This window comes from Orycteropus afer, unplaced genomic scaffold (assembly GCF_000298275.1).
Source record: "Orycteropus afer afer isolate SDZICR_OR568_19922 unplaced genomic scaffold, OryAfe1.0 scaffold00002, whole genome shotgun sequence".
NCBI classification, from domain to species: domain Eukaryota; kingdom Metazoa; phylum Chordata; class Mammalia; order Tubulidentata; family Orycteropodidae; genus Orycteropus; species Orycteropus afer.
The window spans coordinates 11,387,149-11,403,814 of NW_006921589.1; the positions used below are offsets into that span (position 1 = coordinate 11,387,149).

Genomic DNA, 16,666 nt, shown 5'->3' on the forward strand with positions numbered 1-16,666 from the left:
TACAGAAGAGAAAGGGCAGGAAAGATTCCATAGGCTGAGAAAAGGAAAGAAAATAGGCATTAAACCAGGCCCTAGGTTTGCTTGTGAGAGGTAATTTTGAGGTTAGGAATGATGCATAAGTCAAAGCTTGGTTTTTACCAGCTGAGCATCCTACCACCTGTTCCTCACCATATAAAGCCAGTGCACCACCCTCCACATGAAGTGCCCATTTCAGGCTTCAGCCCCCTCTGGCTCTTCCTGGATGGAGATGTGCACAAAGATGGAAGCTGGGTGGAGGCTGGTACCATCCCTGGAGAGCAGGTGTATGTGGCGGTAACCTGGAAAGGGGCAGGACAGCAGCATTAGGAAGGTCACCAGAGTTGGGGTATTGGCCGGGAACCAAAGAGCTGGCTCACCTTGTTGCATGCAGGTCCAAGGTAGGGTGTACTGCCCAACAAAGTCATTTCGGGATTTCCAATCATAATCCTCTACCACAAAACGCAGCAGGGCAAGTTCAGGCACCAGGACCCGGAAGCATAATGTCTGCCCCCAGTATGGATTAAAACCTGAGGTAGTGAGTAGGAGGGAAAGAAGGAAGAGACATCATTAGCTCTCTTTAGGATTGCACTATACTCGGTTGCTTTCCCTGGTTCTCTCATTTAATCTTAATAGCACTTGACATCTTACAGGTGAGGAAATAAGTTCAGAGTGGTTATGCAGTCTGCCCAGGTCACCAGAGCTTATAAGTGAGGGGCCAGGATTCAGATCCAAGATGCCCAAGCCCTTATTCTTATTACGGTTCCATGTGGCCCCCCATGGAGAGAGTGGTGATTTGGACTATATTTACTGGAGAGCAGGATGGAGAGCTCTGGTGGTGTAGTGCCTAAGGCATTTGACTGCTAACCAGAAGGCTGGCGGTTCAGACCCACCAGCCACTCCTTGGAAGGAAGATTGGGCAACCTACTTCGTAAAGATACCGCCTTGGAAACCCAAGGAGGAGTCACTATGAGTCGGAACAGACTCATTGGCAGTGAGTTTGGTTTGGTTTTTTTTTTTTTTTTTTGAGGATTGAAGGAAAACACTGTTCATGCTCCCACTTCCTCCCCTAGTACTGCCCAGTCTCTCACCATTGTTCTCCACGTAGCTGGTCTCCTGTCGGGCTGTGTCTGGGCGGACGCCAAAGATTTCCACTTTCACCAGTGGATCCACAATGGACCCTTCCTTGATGTTGTCCACTTTGGGGAGTTGCTGACCACTGATCACCTGCAACCAGGGCTGTGGAACCTCACTAGTTCCTGCTCAGCCCAGCCTTTGCTCCACCTCTCATAGCTCAGGGGAGGGGAAGCGGAAGGTACCCGGGACCTGGTGCTATAGTGTTTGGGTTTACAAGGCTGTTCCTCCATGGCTAATTCTAGTATTCTGTCTGCAATTTAAAATACATCCAAGGAGCAATTTAACAAAGTTTGAAATGATAATGATAGCAACCCCTTATGTACCATTTAATGTGTACCAGGCATTGTTGTACATCTTATGTATATTAGTAACTAAGTTAAGAGCTCTGGTAGCGTAGTACCTAAGGCACTTGACTGCTAACCAAAAGGCTGGTGGTTCAAACCCACCAGCCACTCCTCAGAAGGAAGGTCGGGCAATCTACTTCCGTAGTGATACCGCCTCGGTAACCCAAGGAGGGGTCGCTATGAGTTGGGTCCGACTCGACGGCACATAACAACAACAAGTAATCCTTACAACAACCCTGTGAGATAGGTACTATTGTTACCCTCAGTTTGCAGGTGAGGGGATTGAGGTATGGAGAGGTTAAGTAACTTGCCCAATATTGCACAACTAGTAAGTGAGTTTAGACCTAGGCAGTATGGTTCTAAAGTCCGTGCTCTTAACAACCATGCTATCCTGCTTCTCATGAAAAACTTTTCACCTGTTACACTCCTGTCAGGCCTAGCCACCTCTTCCCCCACTGCCATCCGTTTCTCTTTCCATCGTACCTGGATTAGGAGGGTCTGGGTCTTGAAAGGACTGATGGGTCTCTCAGGGTGGAAGGAACTCTGGGTGTCACGTAGGAAGTCTGGCTTCAAGACATAGCCACAGCCACCATTCTGGCGGAAGAACCCGTCACAGACGTCCATCTCCAGCCCTGCAGTCTGCACATTCATAGCCACTGAGGGACCCAGGAGAAAAGAGGAAGGGTTCACCTTAGGAGCCTCCCAGAACCTCTTTTGGGAAGTTAAGAACACAGGTATTGGCTGGAAGAGTGCCTGCTGGGAACACCTCCATAAATGGCATCTTTTTCAACCTAGCACTCTTCTTGGAGGAATCCCTTGCCCAGTTGCCACCAGAGAGCTTCCTTCCCACCTACTGCTCCTGTTTTCTCCTCCCAGTCCCAGCTTGCCCCTCACCCATCTGGCAGCCTGCATTCCAGAGTTCCTGGGGGTTATAGTTGGAAGAGTCTGTCCTCAGGCCACTGGGATACACTCGGCTTAGCTGCCAGGTGTTGTGCTGCACAAACTCATTACCTGTAAGTGGGATGTGGGGATGGAGAGAGAGAGAGAAGTAAGGCTGACTTCCCTGGGCCCTGCCCACTCACTTCTCTCTTCTCCCCATCATCTGAGGCTGGCTCCAGAGAGCTTCAAGGTGCCTCTCCTACTCTGTTCCATGCAAGCTTTCTTTTACCTAGAGCCACCATTCATAACCTTCCCCTGCCTGCCCTGGAGAGTATCTTAGTTCCTCCATCTCTCCTTAGCTCTCTGTCCTCTTCCTTTGGATTCATCTGCCTGCCCTACATACATGCACACACATACAACCTATCAGTGGCCCTTAAAACTGGCCCTTAAGGAGACTGAAAGTTGAACAAAGATGTCTCAGGAGTCACCTGGGGGATCCAGGAGTAAGCCAAATGGGTGCTTCAACTAAGATGGGTCTGCATTGATCTATTTTGTAGACTGTTTCCAAATAAATTCCAGTTCCCTCCCTGACCCATCCCAGTTCCCTCCCCACCCCTTATCTTTTGGTCCTGACCAGCCTCCTTGATGAGGCTCTTGGCCTTGGTTTCAGAGAAGGATGATGTCTCATAGAAGCGATAGTGCTCCCTTGAATGAGTGAAGTTATGGAACGGGACACTCTTCAAGTAGACAACTAAGGCAGAGAGAGACGGACACAACATGGGCTTGGATTTCTGGAGAAGGAGAAAGTGGAGAGGAAGATGAGCCCTCAGCAATCTGAGAGGGAGGAAGGCAATGGCCAAGACTCAACTTCCCCACCCATCCTAAGCTTCTGCCCTCTGCCTCCCCAATGCATTCTTTCTCTTGCCTCACCTGCTTGGTCAAGAGAAGGGACCAACGCTTGGAGATAGGAGCCTGGGCTATAGTCTGACAAGTAGGAGGACAAAACGGCACATCACAACATGGGGGTGGGAATGGAAATAAATGCAGTCTGCCTGTGCTGATGGCATCAACTGCAGCCTCTGTGCTTGGAGGGTTTGCTCTGTGTTAGATCCTGGGTAACAGAGTTTTAATTTATTATTATTATTTTAAACAGAAAGGAGTCATCCTTTCTTCTTTTAAAACAAATTAGCAATCTTTGGTCAAAATGTACATTAATTCAGACAGATAAGTCAGGTATACAAATGGTCATGGATGTCATATTCTGGAAGGACGTGAGGGTTCCAGAGTAGTATCTTTGGGCTTGTCTCCTGAATTCCCATTTCCACTCCTGGACATGACAACATGTTAGACACCACAGCACCAGAGAACAGGATAAGCTAAAAGTCCACCAGATGAGCCAAGCAAGTGCACAAGAGAGAGAAATACCTCAAACCTAGATTTTGGAGGTTCCACTAGTGGCACCCCTCCATGCTCTGCTTCTCTTCCCCACAAGGAGATGGCCCACTCTGCACCACTTTCTCAGAGCCTTCATCTTCCCCCACCTCAAAGCTCCTCTTTGGCTATTTCTAGTCTCTTCTCAAACTCACCCTTTCCAAGCTTTCTCTAACTTAGCTCTCCTCAGTTGAGGTCACAGCAAGCACTCCAGCAGCCCCTACTTACCCGGACGATATAATGTTATACACGTACATGCACACACACACAACCTATCAGTGGCCCTTAAAACTGGCCCTTAAGGAGACTGAAAGTTGAACAAAGATGTCTCAGGAGTCACCTGGGGGATCCAGGAGAAAGCCAATGGGTGCTTCAACTAAGATGGGTCTGCATTGATCTATTCTGTAGACTGAGTCTCCAAATAAATTCCATTTTAAAGAGGGATTTCATGGCTTAAGAAAGTTGGGAAGCCACTGCACTGTATCTACACACAGCACTACATAGTATATAGTGTGGCTATGGCTGCATTCTTACACCTCTTCCATTGGGAAGAGAGGGCATTTTGCTCTTTGGTCCATTATCTGCCTGGCTGTAGTCTCTTCACCTATGAACCCTCAGCTTGTGGTGCAGATGGGCCAAATGCCAGGGCAGACCAAGACCACTCCTAGCTCACCTTCTTTTTGTCTTTGCTCCGAGGGCTCAACTCCTGGGGCTCAGGCTCAGGTTCTGACTGGGCTTCCAGCTCCAGCCCCAACTCAGGCTCCTCCTCCTCTTCCTCAAGATCCTCTTCAAGTGTCCTTGACTTCTTTCCCTTCAGCAGAATCTTCCTTTGAAGCTCCTTGGGGTAAAAATAAAGGGGTCTGTCTACCTGTCTGCTCTGGGACCCTCCTGGGGATCACTCAGACCCCAATTGCTCTCATGGGGCAACCTCAAAGGCAGAGGAAGTAAGTGATGGTCAGAAATTCCCACAGGAAAATTGGCTACTTGATCCATACAGTAGGGCTTCACCTATTGTGAAACACACTGGAACATTTCTATCCATATGGAAAAAAATAAAAGAAGACCCCTATCTCACATTTGATACATAAAAGTCTCTCAGATTAAAGATTTACATGTGAAAAATAACATAAAAGTACTAGAAGAAAATAGAGAATCTTTATAAGTAATCTTAAGGAGCTCTAGTGGAGTAGTGGTTAGCACATTCAGCTGCTAAGCAGAAGGTGGGCAGTTCAAATCCACCAGCTACTCCAAAGGAGAAAGATGAGGCAGTCTGCTTTTGTAAGATTTACAGCCTTGAAAACCCTGGGGGCAGATCTACTCTGTCCTATAGAGTTGCTATGAGCTGGAATCAACTCGATGGCAGTGGATTTTTTTTTTCCTCATGTTAGGAAAGCCTTTACAAATATGGCATGAAAACCCACAATACATAAAAGGAAAAATTGACAGATTTGACTATGTAAAGTTTAAAAACTTCTGTAAGGCAGTTGTTGTTGTTGTTATGTGCCGTCGAGTCGGGCCCGACTCATAGCGACCCCTCCTTGGGTTTCCAAGGTAGTATCACTACGGAAGTAGATTGCCCCATCTTCCTTCCAAGGAGTGGCTAGTGGGTTTGAACCACCAGCCTTCTGATTAGCTGTCAAGTGCCTTAGGCACTATGCTACCAGAGCTCCTTTCTGTAAGGCAGAGGATGCTACAATAAAAAAAAAAAAAATAGACTACAAAAAAAATTTCCCAAAGAATTAATATATTTTACATTTAAAGAATTGTTACATATCAATAAAAATAATACACCCTAATATAAATCAATAAATAATATTCACTCTGGTAGCATAATGCCTAAGGCACTTGAATGCTAACCAGAAGGCTGGCAGTTCAAACCCACCAGCACTCCTCGGAAGGAAGGCTGGGCAATCTACTTCCATAGTAATACCACCTCAGAAACCCAAGGAGGGGTCGCTGTGAGTCGGGTCCGACTCGATAGCACATAACAACAACAACAACATTGGGTTTCTGAGGCAGTATCACCACAGAAGTAGATTGCCCCATCTTCCTTCCAAGGAGTGGCTGGTGGGGCACTCTGGTAGCGTAATGCCTAAGGCACTTGAGTGCTAACCAGAAGGCTACAACAAGAATAGTCACAAATAATTCAAAAGAAAACAAACATGGATTCTGGTGGGGGGAAAAAATGAACTTTTTCATGTTTGCCATTACGAAACTTTTCCCTCCTGGAGTTACTTGCAGGCACCCTCTCACATTGATGGTTGGAGCATAATTTGGTATGTTTTCCAGAGGGCAACTTGGCAATTACAAGCAAAATTGTCAGCATGCAGACTCTTCAACTCAGCAATTTTGCTTCCAGGAATCTACCTCAAAGATAATAGAATAAATGGGCAAAGTTTGCTCCTTGGCCCATTATTTGCCTGGCTGCAGTCTCTACAGTGAAAAATGATAAACAACCTCAATAAGGGGAACTGGTTCAATAAATTCGGGTCCATAACATGGCATGGAATACTATGGCACTGTTAGAAAGTATATCCATGAAAAGACATCCATGACATTTCTTATATGTGAAATACATAAAAAGAATACAGAACATGATCACATTCATGTTTTTTTATGTGAATATATAAACGTGTACAAAGCAAGCATTTTAAAAAATCTGTTGACAGCTGTTATTATGGGAGAGTTTGGGATTATGGGGGATGGTGAATTTCCCTTTCTCTATATTATTTGAATATTCTACAATAATCATGAACTATCAGGAAAAAAGTACTTATTTCCACTGGAAAAATACATATTTACATATAAAGTAAATCATTGATTTAAAATTTAGAGAATTATAAATGGAATTCTGTGTTCAATTAGATTTTCTTTTTTAATTTATTCAAGTTGTCTCTGAGGGTACTAAGAGGGCAAGATGGTCCATCTGAGAGAGAAAGGAGCAAGAGGATATGCAAGTCACAGTAGAGCCTGGGCTGGGGGAGCAGTGTGCCTACCTCAGGTGAGGGCAGCTGGGTGGGCAGCAGCCCATCCAAGGTGGTGCTCAATAGCTGTTCCCCCAGGATCTCTGTCAAATGGTGTGCCATGATCTCCTGTTGCTCCAAGCTGCAGTGGTTCTCCAGGGACAAGATAACTGGGTAGTCTGATGTCTAGTGGTGAGAGGAAGGGTTACTGGATACAGTGTTCTAAAGTCCTGTAACCTCCTGCCTTCTCCAAACACCTGCTTACTCACTCTACTGAGAATCTTGGTGTCTCAGTTGCTTCAATCCCATTAGAGGGCTCAAGGAGGGCTTGCTTATGTCAGGGACCCACCCTTGGAACATGACCCACATCTAAAGATCACTCTTGAGACCTCAAATCTCATGCTTGGTCCAGGTCTAATCCAGGTTTCTCCAGGCCTGTGAGTTTTCAGACTTAGCGAGAGTGGGAAGGCTAGGCCATTCCCCTGATTATGTGTTCATGTTACATACTTAGGCTCTCATCTCCAGATTCCTACTGTACCCCAGAACTACCCACCACTTTCTCTGTCCTAATCCACTCTCTCCCTTGCTGTTAGAAGTAGTAGTTACTAAGCACTAGTAATTACCTCTATGACCATTACTTACGAGTAACACATTCAACATTTATTCATAATAATACCTAATATCAGCCTGGTACTTTACAATTAAAATCTCTTTTACTTACTCTGTGCCATTTGACATATCCCCTGCCCTCCCCGAGCTTAGATCCTCTGCCCTCCCCAAGCTTAAATCCTCTGCCCTCCCCAAGCTTAGATCCTCTGCCCTCCCCAAGCTTAGACCTTCTTACCTCACCAATATTCCCATCCTGGTCTCCTACCTGAAAGGCATACTGAGCTACTGTGGCCACAACATCTTGAAACAGGATACGAGAGGTCAGAGTATGTCCATGGTAAACAATTGGTTCCCCACTAGGTCCATCCCAGACATCCACCTCCACACAGCGGCAACCCCGCTTCAGGGCCCTGCAAGAACCCAGCCCGCAGGCCAGCAAGGGTCAAGGTCTGATCTTCCACCTAGAGACCATCACCCCACTCTGGAGAGAGCAATGTTCACCAGCACTTAACCCTTGAGACCCTTTCAAGCTATTTCTCTATGGAAGCTTCTCTGTCTACTGAGACACAGCTGCAGCTCACACAGATTACACCCCTTCCCCACTCTAACTCACGGTTTTCCTTACAACCCATCACACCTTGTTTCATGATACTTCTGGTGTTTGGTTGTGTATTTTTATACAATTCTGGGTTATTCAAACTCCTAGTGAGGTTAAGTTTTATTTCCTCAACTAGACATTACTCTTCCTAGGGCAGAAACTGTTTCATTCATATTTGTATCTCATGAATCTAATACTTCAGGTGCTGGTACTACACAGATATCTTGACTATTCAATCTAATCCATAATTAATCAGAACTAAAGCAGCTACTACTTATTGTCAGGTACCTAAGTGGCACGGTTTACACTAGATTACTAACCTAAAGGTGGTGGCTTGAACCCAGTCAGTGGGACCAGGAAAGAAAGGCCTGGTGATCTGTTTCCTTTAAGATTATATCCAAGCAAACCCTATGGAGCAGTTCTACTTTGTAACACATGGCATTGCCATGAGTCACAATTCATGTCATGATTCAACACAATGGATTACACTACTTATTGAGTGTTGACACATGGATTATCTCATTTTATCCTTACAACAACCCAGACAGAATAGGCACTGTTATCATCCCTGTATCATAGATAAAGGAAACTGAGACATAGAGAGGTTAAATACTTAGAGCACTAAGTGAGGGAGCTAGCATTCAAACTCAGATGGTCCGATTCAGGAATCCATGTTCTTACTTTCAATGCTCCACTCTCTTCCATTTACTTGAATAAATGTGTCAGGACCCCTGCGTTCCAAGCGAGTTTCATAGTTTGTGAAAGAGAAGCTCTGTTCACCCACTGGGTTTCATTACTACTTCTCTCTCCAGTCTCCAGTATCTCCTCCAGATATCCAGGGACCCCCATCCCTTAAGGTTTTCTCAATCCCTGTTACCCAGTAACACTATTCCTTCATCCTCCCACCCCACAGTTTTCCACAGGTGGTCCATCTCATGAGCTGAACCTTCCCTCCCCCCACTGCACCGTATATATCCCTCGAGGCTGCTCTGGCCACAAAGCTGGTCCCCCACTAGGTAGGTATTATGAGAGGAGTTGATGTAGTAGTGGCTCAGGGGTTGGGTCATATCCTGGTAGATAGGGTAGCAGGCTGGGTTGAAGATGTCTCCATCCTTGGAGCAGAGGTAGCTAAGGAAGCCATCCATGCTCAGCACGTGCCGCCGTTTGCCTAGAGTGTGGGGTGAGGAAACACTAGAGTGAGAAGCTCCGAGTAGGGGCTCCCAGCACACTACAGCCTCTCCTCCCTCCACCTTACCTCACCCCTCTCCAGGGGCCTGCCTTTCAGACTGTGTTCACTCCCAGTCTCCAGATCCCAGACTTGCCTTACCTAGCACCTATCATTTCAATCATTTCCACTCTCAGAGAACGTTAAAGCTTAAAGGAGGAATCATCAAAGTCATTCTGGACTATCGCTACCTAATAGAAGTTTTTACAATGATGGAAACATTCTATTCTGTACTAGCCAATATGGTAGTCTCTCACCACTTGTGGCTATTGAGCACTTGAAATGTGCCTTGTGTGACTGAAGAACTGAATTATAATTTTATTTGGTTTCAGTTAATTGAACTTTAAATAGCCACATGGAGCTCATGGCTAATGCATAGCACAGCATCTTGTTCAGAGGGCTAATTTTATAGATGAGGAAACAGACCCAGAATCAGAATGAAAGGCTTGGTATCAAAGGCCAAAGTATCTGTAAGTTTTTCCCCCTGGGCTGCATAGAGACCTCCAACTGTGACCTATAGTCAATGCTCCTATATGGTACTTTGAGGGGAATTTGTCCAACAATCCCCTGGGCTACACTCTCATTGAGGACATGGACTTGAAACTCCTCCAATAACTCTCACTATTCTAGCATGGACTTTCTGTAATGACAATGATGACTAACAGTTATTGAGTATTTGCTCTGTGGTAAGCACCTTATATGTAGCATCTAACTTAATGCTCTCTCTAACTCAATGAGGTATGTATAATATAATCCAAGCTCACATAATTAGTAAGTGGAGGGCCTGGGATTTGAACCCTGGTAGCCAGGTGTGAGAGCCACACTGGGCTATGCAATCTCACAGAGGGTTAATGTTGCTGAAGTGAGGCTCCCCTGGAAGGTGGAACAACTTGACTCTCATGCCCGGCTTCCTTGCCCCAGATTTGACAAAGCCAGGAGATGGTAGAGAATGGTAGAAAGCTGGGCAGTGAGTTTCATTCTGAGAGTAATATCTCAAATATCTAGGGTAAGTCCACAGTTGCCAGATACTTTTAAAGTGTATAATTTGGTTTAATCACCAATTATTTTACAAAAGAAGGAATTGAGTCTCAGAGAGGTTAAGTGACTTGCCCACTTACCACTTTATCCGAAGAAATAAAACTTCCAGGACCCCAAACATCCAACAGATTTTCATATTTTGTGAAAAAAGACACTCTGTGACCACTCAGGTAAGACTAAGCAGTAAATGAATGAATGAATGAATGGGAGTGGGAGTTGAGACTCAGCTTTCATTCATACCACCTCGAATCCTCATTCTCAAGAAGCACCAGGTAGAAACCAATGTCTGGGGTTGAAGCCCAGTTACTCCTCTCACTAGTGATTGGCTTTGAGCAAGTCATTTAATCTTTCTAAGCCTGAGTTTTCCTCTTTTATTAAAACTGACTTAATTATAGAACCTATTGCTTGAACTTTGAGCTGCTGTGAAGGGTGATGAAAACATTTGGAAATGGATAATGATGTTGGTTGCACAACATGTAATTAATGCCACTGAATTGTACATTGGAAGAATGTTGAAACTGCAAATGTTTTGTTACATATATGTTAACCACAATTTTTTTTACAGAATAGAACCTTTTTCATTGGGTCATTGTGAGGATGAGAAGAGAGAAGGCATGCACAGCTATTAGCATGGGATGGTAGCAGAGGCCCAGTAGAGATTATTGCTGCTGATTTACAGGGTTGTAGTGAGGACTAAATAAAGTGAGGTATGTGAACCCACTGCCATCGAGTCGATTCTGACTCACAGCTACCCCCACAGGGTTTCCAAGGCTATAAATCTTTACAGAAGCAGATTGCCTCATCTTCCTTCCACAGAGCAGCTGGTGGACTTGAACTGCCAGCCTTCTGGTTAGCAGTCAAATGCCTTAGGCACTGTGCTACAGAGCTCCCACAGGATTGTAGCGAGGACTAAACAAAGTGAGGTATGTGAACCCACTGCCATAGAGTCGATTCTGACTCATAGCGACCCCACTGGGTTTCCAAGACTGTAAATTTTTATGCAAGTAGATTGCCTCATCTTCCTTCTGCAGAGCAGCTGGTGGGTTCGAACCAGCAGCCTTCTGGTTAGCAGCCAAATACCTTAGCCACTGCACCACCAGGGCTCTTGAGGTATGTGAAAGTGCTTTGTAAATCACTTATTAGTAATAATGTAAATTCCTCACACTCTGAAGGGAATAGAAAGTAGGAAGGAGTCTACTGAAGGGATAAGGGATGAAAGGTTTGAGGGCAGAGAAAGCATATTTTAATTGTACTAGTTAACAGTTACATGATTGGCTGTCTCGTCATCCACCCAACCAGAGACTGACTATCTTCCTGGCTCAGGGCCTTAGGCATTCAAGAACCACTCATAGAATCTGGAGAGAGCCCAAGAAAGGGCAGAATCAGCACTTAAAGAGACAGCACCCAGGAACCATGATAGGGCACTAGAGGAAAAGGAATAATTTGTACCAGAGGAGAAAAGGCCAAGGCAAGAGGACCAAGGATTTTCCCTTTCCACTGAGGACACTGGTTAATATCAGAAAGAATTTCCTGAAGTGAAGGATGTGAAACTTGAGCATAGCAGATCTGTGGACTCTTCCTCCTGAGAGATCTAGCATCACAGAGGACACCCCTGTCTTGTCTGGGCAGAGAATGGCTGCTCTTCTTCTGAGAGAGTGGTTGAATGAGATGATAGGGCAGGGCGGAGGGTAGGGGTGCACTCAGCCTGCTTTGAGTTAAGCAGGCTGCTTGTCCCTGGAGCTTTCTAATCATGTCCTCCTCTACCTCCCATGCCTGGTGCTTCTGCATCTCCTACCGCTATCTGATGGCTCATGGCGGTCGATGAGTTCCAGAGCAAGGTCAGGAGCTCGGTCTCCTTCTTTCTGCTCCTCTCGGAGGAAATCCACAAATTCCAACAGGGTCAGCTTCTGCCCATCAGCCGAGAAATTTTCAAACAATTCTTCCACCTCAGCCCGCTTAGTCAACGCCTTATAGAACTCTACAAATTCTTCTCCCTCCAGAGTCCCAGACTGAGACTTGTCTGCTGCCTGCCAGAGAGGGTTTAGGGAAGAGTGAGAAAACTCTTTAACCAGATAATGGACGGTCTTGACATGCCCTGGAACAGCAGTTTTACCAATGGACTGATCCAAACATGCTTTCACAAAACTCCTGATATTTAGTGTTCATGGAAGACCTACTTCAGTACGTGAAGGGCAAAATATCAGCCATGCCATTTGCTACAAGAGAAAGTTTTCAACTGGAAAGAGTTGGATGTTCCAAAGGTCCCTAAAGGGTCAAAAGATTGCATCTCCTCTTTACTCACATTCTAGTTGGGGTTTTCCATTTACTAGGTACCTGTGACATTTTGGCCATGGACAGGATGATTCTTGAGTTGGATATAGTAACATATTATTATTCACCTTTTATGGGATCATTGTTGTTGTTATTTGCCATTGAGTCGATTCTCACTCATGGTGACCTTGTGTGTGCAGAGTAGGACTGTTTCAAAAGGTTTTCAAGGCTGTGACTTTTCAGAAGCAGATTGCCAGGCCTGTCTTCCAAGGTGCCTCTGGGTGGGTTCGAATGGCCAACTTTTCAGCTAATACTTGAGTGCTTAACCATTTGCATCACCTAGAGACTCTTCTTTCCAACAAGACTGAAGGGTACTTCCCTCAATTCCCCATCAAGTGTGGCATGGTTCTAGGGTGTACAGTAGGGATTCAACAAATAATCATTGCTGAGTACAGTCAGAGTACTTCTGGCCAAGTGGGAATATGGCCTGGCTGACTCTTGCAAACCCTTTCCCAGCAGACTCACTTGGAAAAGCTGGAAGGCATACTCTTGGTCCATTTCCACATTCATCAGGTGCAGTAACCGCTGGACTTCTCGGAAACTCATCCGACCATCCTGGTTTTTGTCTCCACGTTGAAACCAGTCGCTCAACCATCCAGGTCTGAGTCAAGGAAAAAGCACTGTGTGTGTGTGTGCATGTGTGTGTGTGTACAGATGTGTGTATTTCTACATCAACATCTCTCCCCACATCTTTGTCTCTCTCCCATGCCAATCCATTCTCCACACAGCTTCTCCATAATCTCCTCAGAGCACCAATCTATTTTCTCACTGCATGGCTTCAGAGCCTGCAGGAACCTCCATGTTGCCCACAGGAAGAAATCCATATTCCTTAACATAGAAGTCAAGATCCCCTTTGCCCCTCGTGATATTGCCTCAACCCAGCCTTCTCAATCTTTCTCTGGCTTCTCCTGTACTTTAGCCACACTCAGTGACTCCCTGTTCAGTGATGCCTCACTCTCCCTCCTCCTCTTCAGTTTCCTATCTCTGGGCCTTTGCTTATGCTGTTCCCTCAGGCTGGAATGTCTTTCCTTCCTCCTCTCTTCATGCTCAAATTCTACTCATTTTCAAGTTCCAGATCAAATATCCCTTTCTCCCTGAGCTTTTAGAACCTTTTTTGACTGCTAACCAGAAGGCTGGCGGTTCAAACCCACCAGCCACTCCTCAGAAGGAAGATTTGGGCAATCTACTTCTGTAGAGATACTGCCTTGAAAACCCAAAGAGGGGTTGCTATGAGTTGAATCAACTTGAAGGCAGTGATTTTTTTTTTTTTTTTTAAAGCTAGAATTAAGTATTTCTCCTTCTTTTGGACATCCACAAATAATCTAAGTACTATAATACTCTTATGATACTTATTTTCACAATTCCATTCTCTCCTTTGATTGAAGCAAAATCTGGCTGTATTATTAATCAGCACATTTTGCTGAATAGATGGTGAATGAATGAATGAATGGAGAAGAAGGCAAGTACAATTCAGGAAACTTGAAGTGGGTCTACACTCTACGCCCTCTAACAATTGCTTTCCACCGCTATGGTAGTTGCTCAATGCCACCTTCTGTTCAGCTCCTGGGACCAGCACCTTGTTTGGTCCTTTGCCTCCCACTGTCCTTCCTCCAATCCTGGGAGTTCTGATTCATGCCTGGATTCTGGGCTGTAACTTTGCCACCCCTAGTACCCATCTTTCCCTCAGGATCCTCAGCCTCACGTGGGCCTGAGCTCCCCCTGCCCATCCTATCTGAGCCTTTGGACCTCCATAGCCTTTGCAGCTCTTCTTACCTGTCTCTGGCCCTGCAGCATCTGGCTTCTCAGTGACCCCCACCCCTACCCTGACTCTGTCCTGCTGATACTGGTCCAGCCGCTCCTGTTGGTCCATGCTGGTGACGATATCCACCAGCAGCTGGAGTCCTCGCATCCAAATTTGGGCCTCCTCGGCACTGTTGGCTACCAGGTCAAGGTTGGAGCGGCGGCCGTGGAAGATGACAGTGAAGCCCTGCTCCAGAGGGAACTCCTCTGCCAGGCTGCGCAGCAACTCAGACTCGTGGCCCTCACGCACTGTCTCCACATCAGAGATCGAGACTGCCAGAGAAGAAGTGGGTGGGGGCACTGAGGAAGGGATTCCCCAAAATGCAGGAGCCAAACACCAAGGACAAGTACCTCTTCTTTGTGAAGCCAGAGGGAGGAGGAACCCCAGCCTCTACAGGCTGGATCTCAAAAAGCATTAGTACAATGCTTACTTCAGCAGCACATATACAAAAATGGAATGATACAGAGATGAATATGGCCCCTGTGCAAGGATGACCCAGAAAGTATTAGTACAAGGACACACAGATGCCTGGGACTCAGGCGTGCACATGAGTCATTGCTGTTTTCATAGGCAGCATGGCAAGGGGCCTGTGCTGGAAATGGTAAGACTAGACTTCCAGCCACCAGCTGGCAGTGTGACACAGACCAAATAACTTGCCCTCTCAGTGTCCTCATCTTAAGTAAGGGATAGGCCCCTTTTATGGCCAGTCTTTATGGGGATCACATGGGGGTCAGAAGGGCTGACAGATGGAAATACACTTGAGGGGTAGAAGCAGTTACATGAAAGCATTATATGCCAAATCCAGTTCTCCCATCCCAGGTTCGAGGGCTTCCTCTTCCCAGAATGTCTAGGAAGGAGACAGACAACTTCTTCCACCCCCTTACCTCAGCTATAGCTGGTGTGGATCATGCATGAGCCTTGACAGTGTCTCTAAAGCAGACTATCTTAGATGTGCCCTATGATCAACTTTCTAGAGGTATTGTAAAAAGCTTGGCTGATAGAGTGCACACTATTATGATGCTTTTATGATATTAAAACCATTTATCATAATGGCTAACACTTATTAAATGCCTCCTAATCTCAGGTCCCACATTAAGTGCTTTGCACATTAACTCATTGAGTCCCTATAACCTATGAGGTAGGTACCATTTAATCCTCATTCTATAGATGAGGAAACTGAAGCTTAGATGTTAATTAATTTATCCAAGTTTACTCAGCTAGAAAGTGGCCAAGCAAGGATTTTAATTCAGGCTGGCAGATGCCTGGGAGCATGCTCTTATAACAATGATGACAAGACAGAAGCTGTGATGTATAGAGCCTTATTATGTACCAGGCAGGGTTTGAACCATTTGAATTGGTTCAGTCATTGCCAACCCACTGAAATCAGAATAAACCTGAATTTGGTAAAATGTGAGTGTACCAAAGGATAACCGAAACGGGAAAAATTACGTGTTGAAGGCCTGGAATGCGAGACTTGGAAGAGGCATGTGAGCCCTTTCAGGAGCCTGATGTGGGAAATTGGATTGTGGCCAGGACTGTTTTGAGTGACACACATTCAAAGTGGTGTGGTTGTCCACATCTTTGAGCTAGGTGCTATTGTTTTCGACTCAGTCCATCAAGAGATTTGGTTGCTATCTAACCTGCACACTGTCCTTATTTTTTAACAGAGAGATTAAGTTTCTAGCAGGGCTTGACCCATAATTTTCCCCATTCCAGTTAGTGTTCCAGTTCACTCATATTTTAAAACTTCGGGTCTGTTCCATTGTTGTTTTCTCAGACATAACTGAACCAAATTGAACTGGTTCGTAGCCTTGGTTTTAATCTTCATTTTACAGATTCAGACATAAGGGCCAAGTAAGGACAGCACAACAGCACATTCTTGTAAGATCCTGGTCCCTCACTTACCCTCAGGCTGCGGGGGCCTGTCAAGGTCCTAGCCTACCACTTGCCCATCCCCCAGCTATCCACGTTACTCACAGCTGGGTTTGGCACGCCACCCGATCTGCCGGGAATGCCAGACTGTCATGCCATCATCCTGAAGTCTGAAGTATCGTAGCTTCTTCCAGTTTTTGGACCTCACCTTGCGCATCTGCATGCCTTCCTGCATTAGCTGCAGGTCTGGGTCAGCGGGCAGCCCTGAGCCAAGAGAAGTAGGGGCTGAGTAGCCAGTGGGGAGGGGAGGGCCCAGGAGGAGCTCTGAACAGGGTCCAGCCTCCTCCCCTTCCTTGGGCTATTTCCTTCAAGCCTTCTTTCCCCTCAGGAGTACTTACGGACTCCTTGCAGCAGGGACGCCAT

General features: G+C 45.9%; 1 protein-coding gene and 1 non-coding gene across 2 annotated transcripts; one reads left to right on the plus strand and one right to left on the minus strand.

Moving 5' to 3' along the window:
• Positions 1-210: 210 nt before the first annotated feature.
• On the minus strand, positions 211-16,666 carry PLCD4 (phospholipase C delta 4). Its single transcript, XM_007959523.1, has 15 exons — positions 16,642-16,666; positions 16,349-16,507; positions 14,415-14,643; positions 13,036-13,171; positions 12,035-12,266; positions 8,943-9,144; positions 7,644-7,788; positions 6,803-6,955; positions 4,480-4,644; positions 3,010-3,166; positions 2,391-2,507; positions 1,980-2,152; positions 1,107-1,242; positions 396-545; positions 211-317 (listed from the first exon to the last, which is right to left on the minus strand). The coding sequence occupies exons 1-15, from the start codon at positions 16,664-16,666 to the stop codon at positions 211-213; spliced, it is 2,286 nt and encodes a 761-aa protein (XP_007957714.1).
• On the plus strand, positions 14,794-14,897 carry LOC122149538. The gene has a single exon (XR_006163186.1). It is a non-coding gene; the product is annotated as a U6 spliceosomal RNA (small nuclear RNA).

Excerpts from the sequence above, each read along its gene's own strand:
- PLCD4 (XM_007959523.1), bottom strand. The coding sequence starts at position 16,666 with ATGGCGTCCCTGCTGCAAGGAGTCC. Across the intron at positions 7,789-8,942 it reads AGCCTCGAGGGATATATACG|GGCCCTGAAGCGGGGTTGCC; the intron begins GTGCAGTGGGGG and ends GGGTTCTTGCAG. Across the intron at positions 2,153-2,390 it reads GAATGCAGGCTGCCAGATGG|TGGCTATGAATGTGCAGACT; the intron begins GTGAGGGGCAAG and ends TGGGTCCCTCAG.